The 17,100-nt window shown below is 42.0% G+C and overlaps 1 protein-coding gene across 1 annotated transcript in view; it reads left to right on the top strand.

Annotated features, from left to right (window-relative positions):
- MYOZ1 (myozenin 1) overlaps positions 1-17,100 on the top strand; it is an 82,727-nt gene that overhangs the window by 12,055 nt on the left and 53,572 nt on the right. The window contains exon 2 of the mRNA XM_033940047.1: positions 14,963-15,058. Coding sequence (XP_033795938.1) covers positions 14,989-15,058 — 70 coding nt within the window. The 5' untranslated portion in view covers positions 14,963-14,988. The remainder of the gene's footprint in view (positions 1-14,962; positions 15,059-17,100) is intronic.

Below are 17,100 nucleotides of genomic sequence, written 5' to 3'. Positions count from 1 at the left end.
AGCTTGCTGCTGTTTAAAGAGGTGTTACCTATTATGTGGGCATAGAAGGTTTTTTTCTTCTCTTTGGTTATGTTTTTATAGCTTTTTAGCATTTGGCACCAGGCATCTCTAGACTCTGGAGTTCCTGATTTTGACCATTTCCTTTCTAATCTTCTTAGCTCTCTCTTTATCTCAAGGAGCTCTAAGTCAAACTAGCCTGTTAGGTTTCTAGGTCTAATCCTTCTTTTTTTCAGTGGGGCCATTTCGTTTAGGATTTGGGTGCTTGTGGAGATCCAGGAGCTCATGAAGTGATTAAGATCCTCGTCTTGGTTGTGAATAATATCGTAGTGAGACCAGAATTCTATGGGGGTTGATCTTACCTCTGCTGGTGTGAAATTGAGTGGATTTGTTCTTAACTTTCATTGTGGCGGAGGTTGTTTTCCATTGCCATTCAAATTCGAAGTTACATATTTTGTGGTCTGACCATAGTGAATCAGACCAGGTTTCTGATATCCATCTGATAGTGGGATTTGTTGAGTTTATTGAGGACAGCAATACTAGGTCCAGTTGGTGGCCTTTTTTGTGAGTTGTTCATATAGATCCGGTAGCACTGATTGTGGAAGTATCAGCCAGAGAACAATCAGTGTTAATTGATCTATATGACTGAAGCGTTGGGCGTGTGCATTTGACCCCTGAGACAACCACTGTCTGCCCTCTCTCTGCCCTTTCCATCCACTGTCCGCCCTCTCCCCCTTACAAATGGCATCTTCCCTCCAGGGATTCAAGACAAAGTTGGACAAGTTCCTGCTAAACTGGAACATATGCAGGTGAGGCTGGACTCATTTAGAGTACTGGTCTATGACCTGGAGGCCGCCGCATGAGCGGATTGCTGGGCACGATGGACCACTGGTCTGACCCAGCAACGGCAATTCTTATGTTCTTATGTTCAGACATGGTCCGTGTTTCAGCATAAAAATACCAGCCTCAGGGGTCTAAAACGGTAAAATATTTTTATACAATCAGCAAAAAAACAAACAAAAGAAATATACATCATTATAAACCCAAATATTAATACACATGTTAAAATAATGATCATAAGTCATAAAAACATTAACTCCAAATAACTTATCACCTTAAAACTTTTTTTCTAATCTTAACTTCTATAAATAAAGAAATACATAAAAATGTATGTATGTGAAAAGCTCAGACCCAACAACCACACTGTCAGTTGGTTTGGGTGGGAGTCCCGCGAACAGTGTCCCCTTCTGAAGAAACTCCAATTCGTGAAACGCGTTAGAATTTTGATCACAAGGCTTTAAGACGGGTCCCAGCAGCACCACCGCCTAAGATAAGTACAGGCTGACAAGTTAGTGTTTAAGAGCTATGTATGTATGTGGTGGTATGAGATGGTGATCAGCTGTGATGGTCTCATTAACAACCTGCTCTGTGTTGATCACTAGAGGTTGGTTGTTGGGTCTGAGCTTTTCACATACACACATTTTTATGTATTTCTTTATTTATAGAAGTTAAGGTTAGAAAAAAAATTTAAGGTGATAAGTTATTTGGAGCTCATATCAAGATCACCTGATTTAAGCTGTAGAGTTTTCATGATTTTTTTGAGTTATAAAAACATTAAAACATATAAATATTTATACAGAGATATGTCAGCTCCATTATATGAACGTAAGAACAAAGGGTGTGAAATCAACAATATATATAACGATAATATAAAAAACTGACCCTTAAAGCCAATGTGGAAAACCTTGAGTTCTCAGAAACCAGCTCGAATAAACAAGCTGCGTGAGAAAGAAAATAATCCCATCAAAATGTTCAACACTGAATGACAAAAAACATCACCAATCACAGAACATATGCTGTTGTTTTATAAACTGAGCTTTGACCAGCTAAAACATAAATTTAACTGAGGAGAATCATAACTTAAATAATGCAACACAAATTTGTATAGCCCATCTGTCATACTCAAAAAGTACTAGATCACCAAACACAAGTGTGGAAGGATCATATAATATACAAACTATCCCCTTCTGCTAAAAAAGAAAAAAAAACACGCTCAAAAGAAAACAAAGAATAAAGTGGAAGCAAATAATCAGCTTTCTGTCAATGCAAAGGCTTTACAAACATCTAAGCCAACCAATGTGAGAGGTTACAAAGGAAAAAGATTCAGAGCCCCTCCCACAAACACCGTAATGAGTGAAACAAGTGGGAAAATATTTCAGGGGTAAAACTCGTCATAGGTATAAAAAACCTTATACATTGGGAGATGTAAATAAGCCTTAGGCAATGCAGGAAGAGCAAGAAAAAATTACTTCAAGCGCTTTTAGCTGCTAATTATTCCATTTCAAATAATCATGAAGAGAAAAAAATGAACTGGTACTTATCCCACATGAAGGTAGGCATGTAGAGCAAGTATCACATTGATGCAGTGCCCAGCGTTTCGCCCGAAACAGCTGCTTCAGGATGTGCTGGCTCCCAACCACTTGTAACTCCTCTGCTTCTGAGTGGCCTCCCCCTGGGCACCGCGTCGATGTGATACTTGCTCTACATACCTACCTTCATGTGGGATAAGTACCAACTCATTTTTTTTCTCTTCATGATTATTTGAAACTAGTCTTTAAGCCCGTTACATTAACGGGTGCTAGAATAGATGTGTGTGTGTGTGTTTCTTTCTTTCTTTTTTTTTCTCTCTCTCTCTCTCTCCTTGGCCTTGGTCTGTCTGTCTTTCTTTATTTCTGTCTCGCTATTTCCTCAGCTGTCCACCACCACCACCCCTTGGCTGCTCTCCCTGTCCAGCAGTAGCCCTTTTTCCTTCTTTTTACCTCCCCCCTGGCCAGCAGCACCCCTTCCCTGCTCCCCCCTGTTCAGCAGTAGGCCTTCTCCCTTCCTTTTACCTCCTCCCTGTCTAGCAGCACCTCTTCCCTGCTCCCCCTGTCCAGCAGTAGGCCTTCTCCCTTCCTTTTACCTCTCCCCCTGTCCAGCAGCACCCCTTACCTGATCTGCCTGTCCAGTACTACCCCTTCTCCTTTCTCTGCTCCCCCTGTCCAGCATCTGCTAGCCCAGGCAGCCTTGGGGCTTTTGCTAGCCCAGCCCACCTCACATTATCGAAGTGGGCCGGCCTAGCAAATGCCCGTGGCTGCTGCGTTTGCTGGTCCGGGGGTGAGAAGAGGCGTCCCGGCAGCGGCAGCACAGGAGTCAAACCGCCACTGCTGCTGAACTCACTACATGCGCCGCAAGCCGCCCCACGCGACGGAAATCGAATTCGGCATGGAGTCAGATCTCACTGACGCAGGGATCACAGACTTTTTACTGCACATGTGCAGTAAGGGTTTTATTATTAAGGATGAAGTAATTAGCTGCTGAAAGCGCTTGAAATAATTTTCTCTTGTTCTTCCTGCATTGCCTAAGGCTTATAACATCTCTCAATGTATAAGGTTTTTTATACCTATGATGAGTTTTACCCCTGAAATATTTTCCCACTTATGTTTCACTCATTATGGTGTTTGTGGGAGGGGCTCTGAGGCTTTTTTCCTTTGTAACCTCTCACATTGGTTGGCTTAAATGTTTGCATTGACAGAAAGCTGATTATTTGCTTTCACTTTATTCTTTGTTTTCTTTGGAGTGTGGGGTTTTTTTTTTTAGTAAAAGGGGGTAGTTTGTGTATACTCAAAAATTACTACAAAATATAGCCATCAGCAATTACTTCTGAAAAAATTAAATAAACAAGACTAAACTAATCAATACCGGCAGCTCACCAGCAAAAAATGCTGAAAACTGTAAAGAACCATTACTTTAGCTAAAAGGTGAGAGATAATCAAAGAAAGTGCGAGAGTCATACACCACTTCCCACACAAAAACGCCAAAAGACGCCAGGGGAACACAGCATATACAGTAAAACCTTGGTTTGCAAGCATAATTCGTTCCAGAAGCATGCTTGTAATCCAAAGCACTTGTATATCAAAGCAAATTTCCCCATAGGAAATAATGGAAACTCAGACGATTCATTCCACAACCCCAAAACTTTAATACAAAATACTATACGTACTCGTATTGCAAGACTTTGCTAATTTAGAACAGTCACTACACTCTTGCAGCGTCAGAGAGAGAAGAACCGTCGGCTCAGTTGTGATGTGTGTATACAGTATGTACCGTATTTTCACGCATATAACGCGCGCGTTATACGCGTTTTTACCTACCGCGCATACCCCTCGCGCGTTATACGCGTGAGCGCGGTATACAAAATTTTTTTTACATAGTTCCCACCCCGCCCGACGCCCGATTCACCCCCCCAGCAGGACTGCTCGCACCCCCACCCCGAACGACCGCTCGCACGCGCTCCCACCCGCACCCGCATCCACGATCGGAGCAAGAGGGAGCCCAAGCCCTCTTGCCCGGCCGACTCCCCAACTCCCCGACAATATCGGGCCAGGAGGGAGCCCAAACCCTCCTGGCCACGGCGACCCCCTACCCCCACCCCGCACTACATTACGGGCAGGAGGGATCCCAGGCCCTCCTGCCCTCGACGCAAACCCCCCCTCCCTCCAACGACCGCCCCCCCCAAGAACCTCCGACCGCCCCCCCAGCCGACCCGCAACCCCCCTGGCCGACCCCCACAACACCCCCACCCCCCTTCCCCGTACCTTTGGTAGTTGGCCGGACAGACGTGAGCCAAACCCGCCTGTCCGGCAGGCAGCCAACGACGGAACGAGGCCGGATTGGCCCATCCGTCCCAAAGCTCCGCCTACTGGTGGGGCCTAAGGCGCGTGGGCCAATCAGAATAGGCCCTGGAGCCTTAGGTCCCACCTGGGGGAGGGTGAACGGAGAGTCGGGACAGCACACGGAGAGGCGTGGCAGTGCACGGAAAGTCAGGGAGGGTGAACGGATAGTCGGGACAGCGCACGGAGAGTCGGGGAGGGCGAAAGGAGAGTCGGGGTGGCCAGAGGAGAGTCGGGGCGGGCGAAAGGACAGTCGGGCAGCATGCGCGGTATACCCGTGAGCGCGGTATACAAAAGTTTTTGTACATAAAATCGTGGTTTCTGCGCGCTATACCCGTGTGCGCGTTTTACACGGGTGCGCGTTATCTGCGTGAAAATACGGTACTTGTATTGCAAGACATTGCTTGTATATCAAGTTAAAATGTAATAAAATGCTTTGCTTGTCTTGCAAAACACTTGCAAACCAAGTTACTTGCAATCCAAAGTTTTATTGTATATGCAAAAAGATAAATGGTATGCCATTAAGATAAAAGACCAGCAATAATAAAATTAAATTAAATTGCATGTACCAAAGTTTTGCACAGGAAGCGCAAATCAAAGCTGCTCAAGAGCGTCACAAAGCAAAACAAAGCTAAAGCAAGAGCTCGTTTAAAAAGCTGAAAACCATAATGAACGTAATGACATCATGCTCCGTGCCCGCAGGCTAAACTAAAACACCAATCTTAATAGCTTGGAGGATACCAAAAATAAAAATTTGTTGAAAAATACGATTAAAATTTATGGAGACAATGCTGAAGTCTGTAACTAACCAGGTTCAGGTTTTTTTTCTAAAGAAGTGGATGTGAACTAGGAAATGTGGACTCCAATATTCGAAATTTAGATAAGCGAATGATTTTGGTTGAAAAGCTTTAAACCTGCAAACTTTTTCTGTTTTATCGACTAAAGATTCATATAATATCCACCTTAAATTGGAAATGATGGAAAATCAGGCAAGGGCTAGGAACCTACATTTGATTAATTTTCCCTTAACTCACTTAGGGCTCCTTTTACTAAGGTGCGCTAGTGTTTTTAGTGCGCGCTGAAGATTAGCACGCGCTAACTCCGCGCTGCACAAAAAATACTAACACCAGCTTTATGGAGGCGTTAGCGTGTAGCAAGCGTGGTAATGTAGCGCACACTAAGCGCGCGCTAAAACTGCTAGCGCACCTTAGTAAAAGGAGCCCTTAATGTCCCCAGAAATTCTCTTTAAGAGATATCACAAGGAAACATTAGGATTATCTAATGCAGACACTATGGGCTCCTTTTACAAAGGTGCGCTAGGGCCTTAACGCGCGTGTTAAATTCCCGAGCGCGCTAGCCACTACCTTTTTAGGAGGCGGTAGATTTTTGACTACCGCGCGCTATAGCACGTGGTAATTTTGTGCGTGCACTAAAAACCCTAGCGCACCTTCGTAAAAGGAGCCCTATGATGTTTTCAAATTATTACTATATTCCCCAAAAGAGAAAACAAACCACGGAACAAGGAGTGGACCAGCTTGTTTCTTTTTACTTTAATCATACTGATTTTGGGGAATATTCACAGGCTGTGATTCAAACTCGGTCCATTCTACTGGTAACTTACCTAAGTGAATCAGACAAAGTTCCAGACCTACACAGCTTAGGAGGAAAGCCTTTTTGGCATTGAAACCTAGAGCTGGGACTCTAAGGGCCACCTTTTTCTTTAAATTTCCCTTTGTCTGTTACATCTACAAAATAAGGATTTGGTTTTTTAGGACCCCCAGCACAACTAGAATCATTTCTTCAGGCTAATGAGAAATAAGCTCTGATCTGTTTGTTCTGAGTTTAGATTAGGGGATACATATTTTGGATTTAGTGCTTGAGAATTTAGGATTATTGTCCTTGAAAACTTTCTCTCATATTAGTGGGCTAGATGGAATTTCCTTTTTGAAAGATGAAAATAGATATGATTATATTTCTTTTATTTTCCATATCTTTAACTTTGTGATGTAACACTATTGAACATTCTTTAAAAAAAAAGAAAATACTATTAAACACCATGGCATGACTTAGACCAAAACAAAACTAGTCTCCATATTGAAATGTTCCAAAGAGAAATCCTATTGTATTAGCAGAGAGAGTAATTTTAAAAAGCATTTTGGCATATAAAGCAGAGGCATAGTCTCAGGCAGGCCTTTGTAGCCTCCCCTGCCCCTCCCCATTGGAGTTAGGAACAGCAATTGTCACAACACAGTTTTGACTGCTTTAGCGACGATTAAATTTGCTGACCTGATGCACAAAACGGCTCACCGTGGGGTTTTTTGGTCCGAACACTCATTCTCTGACTCAGTCATGCAAATAAGCTCTTTAATATTAAAACCCCATGCAAACTAGCCGAGCAGTTGATGCACTAACATCGCATTGTGATGTACAAAAAAAAAAAAAAGTGATGACTTCTAGCATTTCAAAAAAAGCATACTGATAGCTCAGCCCTGAAATTATTTTTTAATGGGCATGTCTGCCCCATTAATCCTCCAATACAAATGCACAAAATAAGTATGTGTGTATAATATGTAAACCACTTTGATTGCAACCACAGAAAAGTAGTATATTGAGTCCCATCCTCTTATGGGGAATCTAACAGATTTACACATTATACACAGATACTTATTTTGTGCATGGGGCATTGGAGGGTTAAGGGCACATGTCTGCCCCATTAAAAAAAACAAATATGCTAGCTGAGCTGAGCTGCCCCTCCCCCCCATGCCAACCGTGGGTCCCCGAACCCCACAACGATGATGACTGCCCCAGCAAGAGACAGGAGGGATGTTCACTCCCTTGTGCCTCAGCAACCCATGGCAGTGAAAATTGACAGGAGGGATGCCCACTCGCTCATGCCAGGTGAATTCTCCCCTCCTGCGGCAGCGAAAATGGCAGGAGGGATGCCCACTTCCTCCTTCAATGGAGATCCCCTGCGTCAGGCCCCTCTTCGCAAATCATCCCCCCTCCCTCCCAAAAAGGGCCAGATTCTGTAATTGGCACCTAAAAAAGATAGGCACCTATAAATATAGTGCCTATCGCATGTCAATCACTCTTAGGCGTCCATTACAGAATTGCACTTAGCGACATCTAACTTAAAACTTAGGCCAGGGTTTTAAAGGCCTACATTATAGGCACCTAAATCCTTTAGAGAATCACGCCTAATGGCACCTAAGTCACTCTCCACCCCTACACACACCTACTTTACTGTTAGGCATCGCTAGGCTTCATGTGATAAGCGCCTATCTTTTGTAGAATTGCACCTAAGAAGATAGGTGCCTATTGCACAATTAAATTTTATTTTTTTCAATTATGACCTTGTTAAAGCTCATAATTGAAGCCAATTTACAAATTAAGATAGACACCTAATGTTAGGAGCCTCTTATAAGGTCATCAGTTGTACGCATAAATGCAAATTAGTACCAATTAGTGCTTGTTGAAGCCGTTGATACTTATCGCCAACAGAGTGTCAATTTAGCACAACAACTAATTAAGTTATGCACTTAACTGATGGTATTCTTTAACTGCTTAGATTAACAGATAATGTGGAGCACTCAGTTTTACATATAATGTAAACTTAAAACAGCGGAGAAAAGACCTCAAAAAACCCCTGGACTGTAATCAAACAGATCATAACCAATTGGGGTTGGGTTTCATCACTGGTCAAAAACCCTTGTATAATTTTTTAATTTTTTTGTGGATTTAATTTTCTATAATTCAATATGTGTTATAATTATAAATTAAAGTAGTGATTAAATATCAAAGTCTCTCTTATTATTCAATTGAGCATAAATTAACCAGCAACTCAATATTAGAAATCTCGAGTGATATTATATGTGGCTTCATAGTATCAAGCACTTATCTTAATAACCCGACGGAGGTCCCATCCGTTTCGCTCCAACGGGCTTCTTCGGGGGTATTAATAAAGCTTGTTGAATTGCCGGTAAAGATTAAATGTCACTCAAGAATTCTAAGAATAAGAGAGAAAACCAAAACCGTGCTTGCCATATATACAAGTAGAATGAGGGGGGTACAATATATGTAAAAAGGTTGTACTCAGCATAAAGAGTATGCATTTTTCCCTATAGTGTGAGCATGCTTTATGACTCATGTATGTGGCACTGTTAGGAAAAAGATGCACTCTTTATGAAGAGTGTTCTTTCTGTGCACATAGTGGGTTAGATTAAAAAAAAAAAAAAAAAAAAGTCGCCGAAGGTTAGGCACCATTACAAACCAATTAAAAATGAATTTAAAAAAATTTAAGCGCTGCTAGGCACCCTCCAGGACTGGCACCCGAGTTCATGGCACTTAGCAGCAATGGCACTTAGTGATGCCAATGTCCAGAAGTGGCACTGGACTTTGATGTTACCAGGTGCTACTGGCTGCAATTCTACAAGGACCCTAGGCACCGGAAATGTAGGTCTGTAGAACCCTGGCCTACATTTTTCATGTCTATTTATTTATTTATTCATTCATTTTTCTATACTGTTTTCCCAGGGGAGCTCAGAACGGTTTACATGAGTTTATTCAGGTACTCAAGCATTTTTCCCTGTCTGTCTGGGCGGGCTCACAATCTATCTAATATACCTGGGACAATGGGGGGGATTAAGTGACTTGCCCAGGGTCACAAGTAACAGCGTGGGTTTGAATCCACCTCCACAGGCTGCTGAGCTGTAGCTTTAACCACTGCGCCATTCTAGAAATCAAAATGTAGTAAAAGTGAGCCAAGTACAGGACAATTAAGCCATTGTGACATCACTGATGAGGTTGGCTCTTAGGCATTGGTGGAATGAGGCATTATGGTTTCACAATGCCAGCTCTGGTTATCAGAGGCTGAAGCTTTTCACACTATTTATTTATTCAATTTTCTATACTGTTCTCCCAGGGGAGCTCAGAATGGTTTACATGAATTTATTCAGGCACTCAAGCATTTTTCCCTGTCTGTCCCGGCGGGCTCACAATCTAGCTAATGTACCTGGGACAATGGGGGGGATTAAGTGACTTGCCCAGGGTCACAAGGAGCAGCTTGGGTTTGAACCCACAACCTCAGGGTGCTGAGGCTGTAGCTTTAACCAATGCGCCACACTCTCCTTGCTAGCCACGATTTTATAAGCAGCGCCAGTCCGTGATTGACACTTGGTGGGCACCACTTTTCCAGGTGCCTGCTGCGTCAGGCACCACTTACAGAAACAGCCTCAGTGTGTACTTTTCTTTTACAAAAAAACACACACTCTTGACGACACTTGTTCTGGAACAAAGACAAAATTCCTGATAAAAAGACAAAATATTTTTTGGCTGGCCATCCCTAATGTAACAGAAACACAGTGGGAATGACCATGCGGTTAAAACAGGTAATTCAGATGATCCTTTATTGTAAAAACAATTAGTAGGTGAACAATGTTTGGACTCAACATGGGCCGTGTTTCAACAATGTCTCCTTTGTCAGGTCTCAGGAACCCATCAAAACTGGGATCTGAATCAAGCAGAAGACAATATGTGTGAAATCTCTTGAATATATGAATTCTTACAGTGGAGCAAATTTTTAAAGCATCAGGCAGTTTGTAGTATTGAGCAAGGTTTTTGCCTGCTGCTTTGAAAATTTGTTCAATTTGAAATAGTGTTTGCATATATTCAAGGGACTTCACACATGTTTTCTGGTTGATTCAGATCTCAGTTTTGATGGATTCCCGATGAAGGCAATATTGCTGAAACACAGCCTGGGTCAAGTCCAAACATTGTTCACCTAGCAGTTGCTTTTACAATAAAGGATCATCTGAATTACCTATTTCATCCTCATGGTCATACCTATTGTGTTTCTGTTCATCCTCTTTACATGAAGAAATACACTGAATGATATATGGGTAAAAATATGCATGTAGCCTGTACATGTGTAAATCTATCCAGACTGAGCAGAGCCATGCCTGGGGCTGGGGATGGAGAGAAATTGTGCTTGCCACATTTCCTCCGGGACAGTGGACTCACCCCTTCTGAATTTAGCCGGTGGAGGAGTAAAGGAATTTTCCAACTCTGTCATGTGTTAGATATGGATGGCTCTCTCCTTTCTTGTGAGGAGTTGTTAGCACGGGGGATTCCGGTCTTGGGGGCGCATTTTGCATACCAGCAGCTCAAACATTATGTGGGGTCCCTCCCGGTGGGTTCTCTTTCTTGGGATTTTGGGGTTTGATTTGAAGAATTTTTAGAGGCCTCAGAGGAGACCAGAGCTTCGGTCTCTTATTTTCATAGGGGATTACTTACCTTGTTGCCAAGGGGCCTTTTTTTCTGATATCCTCCGCCGTTGGCAACAAGATCTTACTTGGCCCTTAACTTTACCTGTCTTGCCGAAGGCCATACGGGGTATCCCAGGGTTGGTGAGCAGTGCGGAGTGCCACTATTGCTCTATGTTGCAGGCCTATGTACCCCAGACTCAAGCTTATCATATGGGGAGTGTTGCTCCGCAGTTTTGTTTAAAATGCCACATAGTACTGAATTCCTATGTCCATGGGTTGTGGGCATGTTCTTTGGTTCAGGGGTTTTGGCAACGGATGGCTTCGTTTTTGGGCTCTATATTACACATTCAGGTTTGTCTTTCTGCGCCAGCTATGTTATTTTGTCATTTTACTTTGTTCAATATGTATCCTTCTAGGGTTCGCCTATTCCTTAGTAAATGCTATATAGTGGGGGAAAAATGTATTATGATCCATTGGCTCTCAGACCGCCCTCCCTGTTTTTGGCTGTGGAGGAATAAACTGCATGAACTGATGAGATAGGAAGCAAGGGCGGTCGCAGTCTCTCAAAAACAACGCAGAGCTTTCCTACATGTATGGACTTCTTATTTGCAGATTTTGAGCCCGAGGGGCCGTAGTTCTATTTTGAATACTTTATGATGTGCTGTGTTCTTTATTGTTTTAATGCCTTGGGTTGCTCCTGTTTTCTGGTGACCTCTTCTGGGGGTGGTGGGGGTTGGGTCTGGGATGGGGGTGGGTTAGGAACTAGAGCTTTTATTTAAATTGTTTGTCTTGGTTGTATCCTGTTTATTGTTCTTGTATTCAATAAAAAGATTTTCAATTAAAATAAACCAGAAAATGTGTAGGTGCCAAAGAGTAGGGATATATGTCGGCGTGATCTGTGTTTTTTTCCACGATTAATTCTTGGCTATTTTTACGCTCCCACCTGCCAGTATTTAACTTCTGCAAAAGTTTTTTGTGCCTATGATGTCTGGGTGGAAGAGTGTGGATACACCTCTTCTTTGATCTGAGGCTTTTCTTTCGCTTTCGTATCATACTTGGTTCTGTGGCATATATGGTGTGTCTATACATTGGAGTGATATTTTTTTGTTTTTGGATTGATTATATTTCCCTCCAGTCTTCCTTTTTCACTATTGTGGGGTATATGTTAGTACATACATTCCTGGCAGTATGTATTTTTTTATAAGAGAAGTATACAGTACATGCACTTTTGCTTTGCATATTCACTAAAGAGTGCTCAGGGAATACCTTTTAGGCCTGTACAGGTAGAAAATTGCTCCCATAATTTACTGTTGTACAAATACTATCAAGTTCATCAATGGGCAAAAACTGTAGTTCAAAATGGATTAATCATAAAAACCTTTGGAATTAATTGTCCAAAAATTCAGATATAGATTTGTTTTTTCATCCAAGTGGTTGACCAACAAAATTAAAATTTGAACTTCTTTCCATGCCTCTACTTGGCTTGTTTCTCTGGAACACTTTACCTCTAAATCTAAGATGTGAGCAAAATTACCTCAGATTCCAGAAATTATTGAAAACTTGGTTGTTTTCATTAGTATTACCTGTCCAATGACTATGTTGAATTACTATTTTTGCATATTATCACTCGATTGAGTGGAATTCTGAGTTTGCTTTGCCACTCAAATTATTGTAAACCATACCGAGTTCATAGTAGAGATGGTCAGTGTAACAGCACAAGCAGGGTTTAGGTTCAGGCCTGTGCCCACAAAGCCAGACCCGGACACAAGCAGTAAAGAAAAACTCTTTATTGGTCAAAAGAAAAAAAATATTGCATCCAGTTATTTCACAGGGACAGGTATATAAGTAACAGTCTCTTTCTTTAAGAAGCAAAAGCCCTGGTATTTTTTAAGACTTCTGATTGCCATGCCCCAAACGTAGTCTGTATTATTCCTTCTTGAAACAGGTAAGAAGTGCTGGCCCCAGCCAGAACTCAGAATGAGACTCATAGATAATTTAGCAGAGAAAAAGGTTGGCCAAGCAGAGTCTCTTAGGTTTGTAGTCAAAGCACATACACTTCCCCCTCCGTATTCACGGGAGTTAGGGGCAGAGCCGGCCTGCGAATATTAAAAAAACGCGAATAATATTTGGGCCAGTTCAGCCCTTTAACCCCCGCCTATTTTAAGCTCTGAAAGCCCCCCTTAAGCCTTACCTGGTGTTCTAGCAGGTTTTCGGGGCAGGAGTGATCTTCCCACGCTTCTGCCCCGTGCAGATCGCTCACAGGAAATGGCTGCCTTGAGCTCTCGTAGTCTCTCGTGCCATTTTCTGTGAGTGATCTGCACAGGGCAGGAGCGTGGGAAGATCGCTCCTGTCCCGAAAACCTGCTAGACCACCAGGTAAGGCTTAAAGGGGGGGGGGGGGGGCTTACAGGGCTTAAAATAGCCTGAAAATGTATTTTTTAATTTAAAACTGCAAATAAGCAAATCCGTAGATACGGAATTCGTGAATACGGAGGGGGAAGTGTACAAGAATCACTTCTTCCTTCTTCCCTGGGCCTCCTGACCTAGATCTGGCCCTGCCCTTTTATACTTCTTGATTCCTGTCTCCTCCTTCCCGTGTTAAGGAAGAGCTACCTACATTAAGGTAGCTCTGACATTGTAATGGAGTATCTAGCAGGGGGAGTGGTAGTGTCTTGTAGACTCCCTCACAGTCAGTAAAATTGCTGTTTATCATGATTCTTATTATTTTCTTCTTATTATGATATATTGTAGATTGTTGTTTGAGGACAAAGAGTGTATCAGAGCATCTTAAACAGAATTATATCTCAGGACTTCTGTATGCTTTTCAGTAGGTGTGGTTTTATAAGTCTTAACCAATGACCAAGCTCCTAACAAATGGCAGGAAGGAGCTATGAAAGAATAGAAAATATTGCAGCTTGGCAGGGCTGTTGATCATTCAATTGAATTTAAAAAAAAAAAAAAATTTCTGTCTGAATATATTAATTTTGAACTCTCCACCCCTCCGCACTTTTTTAGTATACAGTATTTATTTATTTATTTATTTCGATTTATATCCTGTCCCCCCAGAAAGCTCAGGGCAGGTCACATGATAACAAATATAGTTTCAATACTGAGAAGGCAGTTTATCTAGAACCCATGGGGGGCATACATAGTTTCAAATCGGAGAGGGGCCTATCTAAAACATATGGAAAGAGCAAAGCAGACAATCAGGCGGTATATGTGACAGATCAAGGGTATACTTGTAAAAGAGAGAGTTTACATGTAGGTCTATAAGTATGTATGGCAGAGATTAACATTTTCTGTCAATGACTTTTTCAATGACCGTATCTCACTGTCTTTCATAATGAATCTGAATGGGAGCAACAAGAGCTCCTGTCTTTCCATGTTTCAGCTGGGGAGTCATTCAAACTTGCAGAAATAGAAGGAAAATGGTAGTCAGTATTCTCTGTAATTCCTTTACCTGCTAGGCACCAATATCTGTCTTAGCATTCCTTCTGAAATTCCACCACCTGAGCACTGTGTATAGATGTACCTTCTTGTCCAGTTTGTCTGTCGATTAGATTGTAAGCTCTTTTGAGCAAGGACTGTCTTTTCTATGTTTTGAAGTAGAGCAGGGGTGTCAAAGTCCCTCCTCGAGGGCCGCAATCCAGTCGGGTTTTCATGATTTCCCCAATGAATATGCATGAGATCTATTTGCATGCATTGCTTTCATTGTATGCTAATAGATCTCATGCATATTCATTTTGGAAATCCTGAAAACCCGACTGGATTGCGGCCCTCGAGGAGGGACTTTGACACCCCTGATGTAGAGCATTGCAGATGTCTAATAGTACTATAGAAATGATAAGTTGTAGTAGGATACCAAAATATCATTTTATCTCTAGAGCTGCACTGAATATAAATATGAATTTTGACTAGTTTCACTCCTCAGGTCTCTGAGGTTGTTTCTGGCCCAGCGCTTCTGATTGCTTCTTTCTCCTCTTTATTACAGGCCAAACCAGGTTGCCAAATACAGTTATGCCTCTCTCAGGAACCCCAGCACCCAACAAGAGGAAGAAGTCCACCAAACTCATCATGGAGATAAACCGTGAGGGCACAGCTTTTGCAAAGCTCAGAAATAGTCTGTCTGTCTGTCCCTTCTCCTGCTTCTCAAATCTCCAGCTGTTGGGATCGGTTGGCCTTTCACACAATCTCTTGGTTTTCTTTTGGTCTGCTAAATCAGCATTTCTCCCTCTCCTTATTCCTGCCTGTAGAGTGATGAAGTTACCTCCTGTTGCATTCCTACTCTGGATGAGAGAGACTGTATAACATCAGTATTGTCATCTTTTGCTAATTCTCTCCTATTGCAACTGGGATTTCTCCTTATAATTTCCATTTAGGACCAGAAAATCTTCCGATTACTACCATATATTAAAATGCCAAAGACTTTATTGATTTAAAGATAAGTATATTTTTTGTGATTACTATGTTAGTCTGCTTGCTGACCCTTACTTCCATGCGGTATAAAAGATGAACAAAATACAAGGGGTTACTGAAAAGTTCTCAGCCCATCTAACCAACTTCCTAAATTCTGAGCATAATTTTGCCACTGTAGTTGAAAAGAATGCTATTTCATTAAGTGCCAATTTGCAGAAATGAAATTCAATGTTTTGACATTGTTTCAGATCATTGATTGAACCATATCCACGCCATTCTCTTCTTGGTTGGGCTGAGAACTTTTCAGCATCCCCTCGTACTTTAATCTTTTAATACTACAAGATATTAATTCATCAAAAGAGAACAGTATGGGCTGGTATACTGGATCAATGAGAAATGCAAACCAGAAAAGAGGAAGAACCACATTCCGCAGAATGTCAAAGACAAAACAAAACCAGAGAAAGCTAAAGAAGGACAAGCCAAACGTGGCTTGCTCGAGAATCCAGCTAACAGAGATCCTAAGTCTCCCCATTATCCCCTCTAACCCTGCTCTCTTTCACCTGCCCCCTGGCTGAGACTTCTTCCTTGCATGGCTTGTGGGTGCTACCTCTGCAGCATCTTTCACTTCACATACCGATTCTGATTTATATTTACTTTATTTATTGACTTAGATTTACATCCCATCCTCCCCAAAGAGCTCAGAGTGGGTTACAATTTACACTCACAGTGTTACAATATAGAATTTGCATATAGTGTGTTGCACTATATCTTCATATAGGATTACTTACTGATGCTGGTGAAGGGTTGAGGGAGTGACTAGGCAAAAGGGTAGGTTTTTACAGCTTTTTTAAAGTTAAGAAGTCTTTTAAGGGCTCAGATATGAGGAGGTAGGCTGTTCCAGAGGTTTGGTAAGAAATGGGAATAGGATCGTTTCCAGGCTGTCTTAAGATGGAGGGAGTGTCCCGATGGTGTATGTAGGCATATTTAATCTTGGAAGCGTAGTGTTCTCTTTGGGGTGTAGAGAGGAAGTTTGTCTGAGAAGTATTTAGGTGTCATGTGGTAGAGGGATTTATATGCCAACATTAGGCCTTTGAAAATGCAGCGTTTGTTTATGAGCAGCCAGTGGGCCGATATCAGTGCTGGAGAGACTGGGTCATGGGCGTGTAGGTTTTTCAGTAGTCTTATTGCTGTATTTTGAACTTGATGTAGTCGTTTGGTGTTTTTTGTTGTAATATCGTTGAATAAAGCATGTAAGGGCAAAGGCATAGAATAGTTCAGTGAAGTCGTTCTGTGAAGTAGTTTCTTATCTTTTGAAGCTGGTGGAGGTAGTAGAAGAATGATAGGACTACTTGGAGAGTGATAGGTTTGAGTTGAGAATAATTCCTAGGCTCCGTACTTTGTCATTAGGAAAGGGTGGGTGTAGGAGCATTTTTCTTTCTTAATCCATAGTAGTTCAGTCTTGGAGGCATTCAGTTGATGTTTGTTTGAGGTCATCCAATGTTTAATTTCAAATAAGCAGTTGTGCAGGGTAATGGTCTGGGTGTCGTGATTTTCTCCTAGTGGTAGGTACAGTTGAATGTTGTCAGCGAAGGAGTGGATTTTGATTTGATATTTTGGGGCTATGTCAAGTACTGGTTTGATGTAGAGATTGAAAAGAAGAGGGGATAATAGGCCCCCCTGTGGTATGCCTTCAGTTTGGATAGATTAGTGCCG

This window comes from Geotrypetes seraphini, chromosome 4 (assembly GCF_902459505.1).
Source record: "Geotrypetes seraphini chromosome 4, aGeoSer1.1, whole genome shotgun sequence".
Classification (NCBI taxonomy): Eukaryota; Metazoa; Chordata; class Amphibia; order Gymnophiona; family Dermophiidae; genus Geotrypetes; species Geotrypetes seraphini.
Note: the sequence above shows the minus strand (reverse complement) of the source record. Positions and strands in the feature narration are given on the sequence as shown.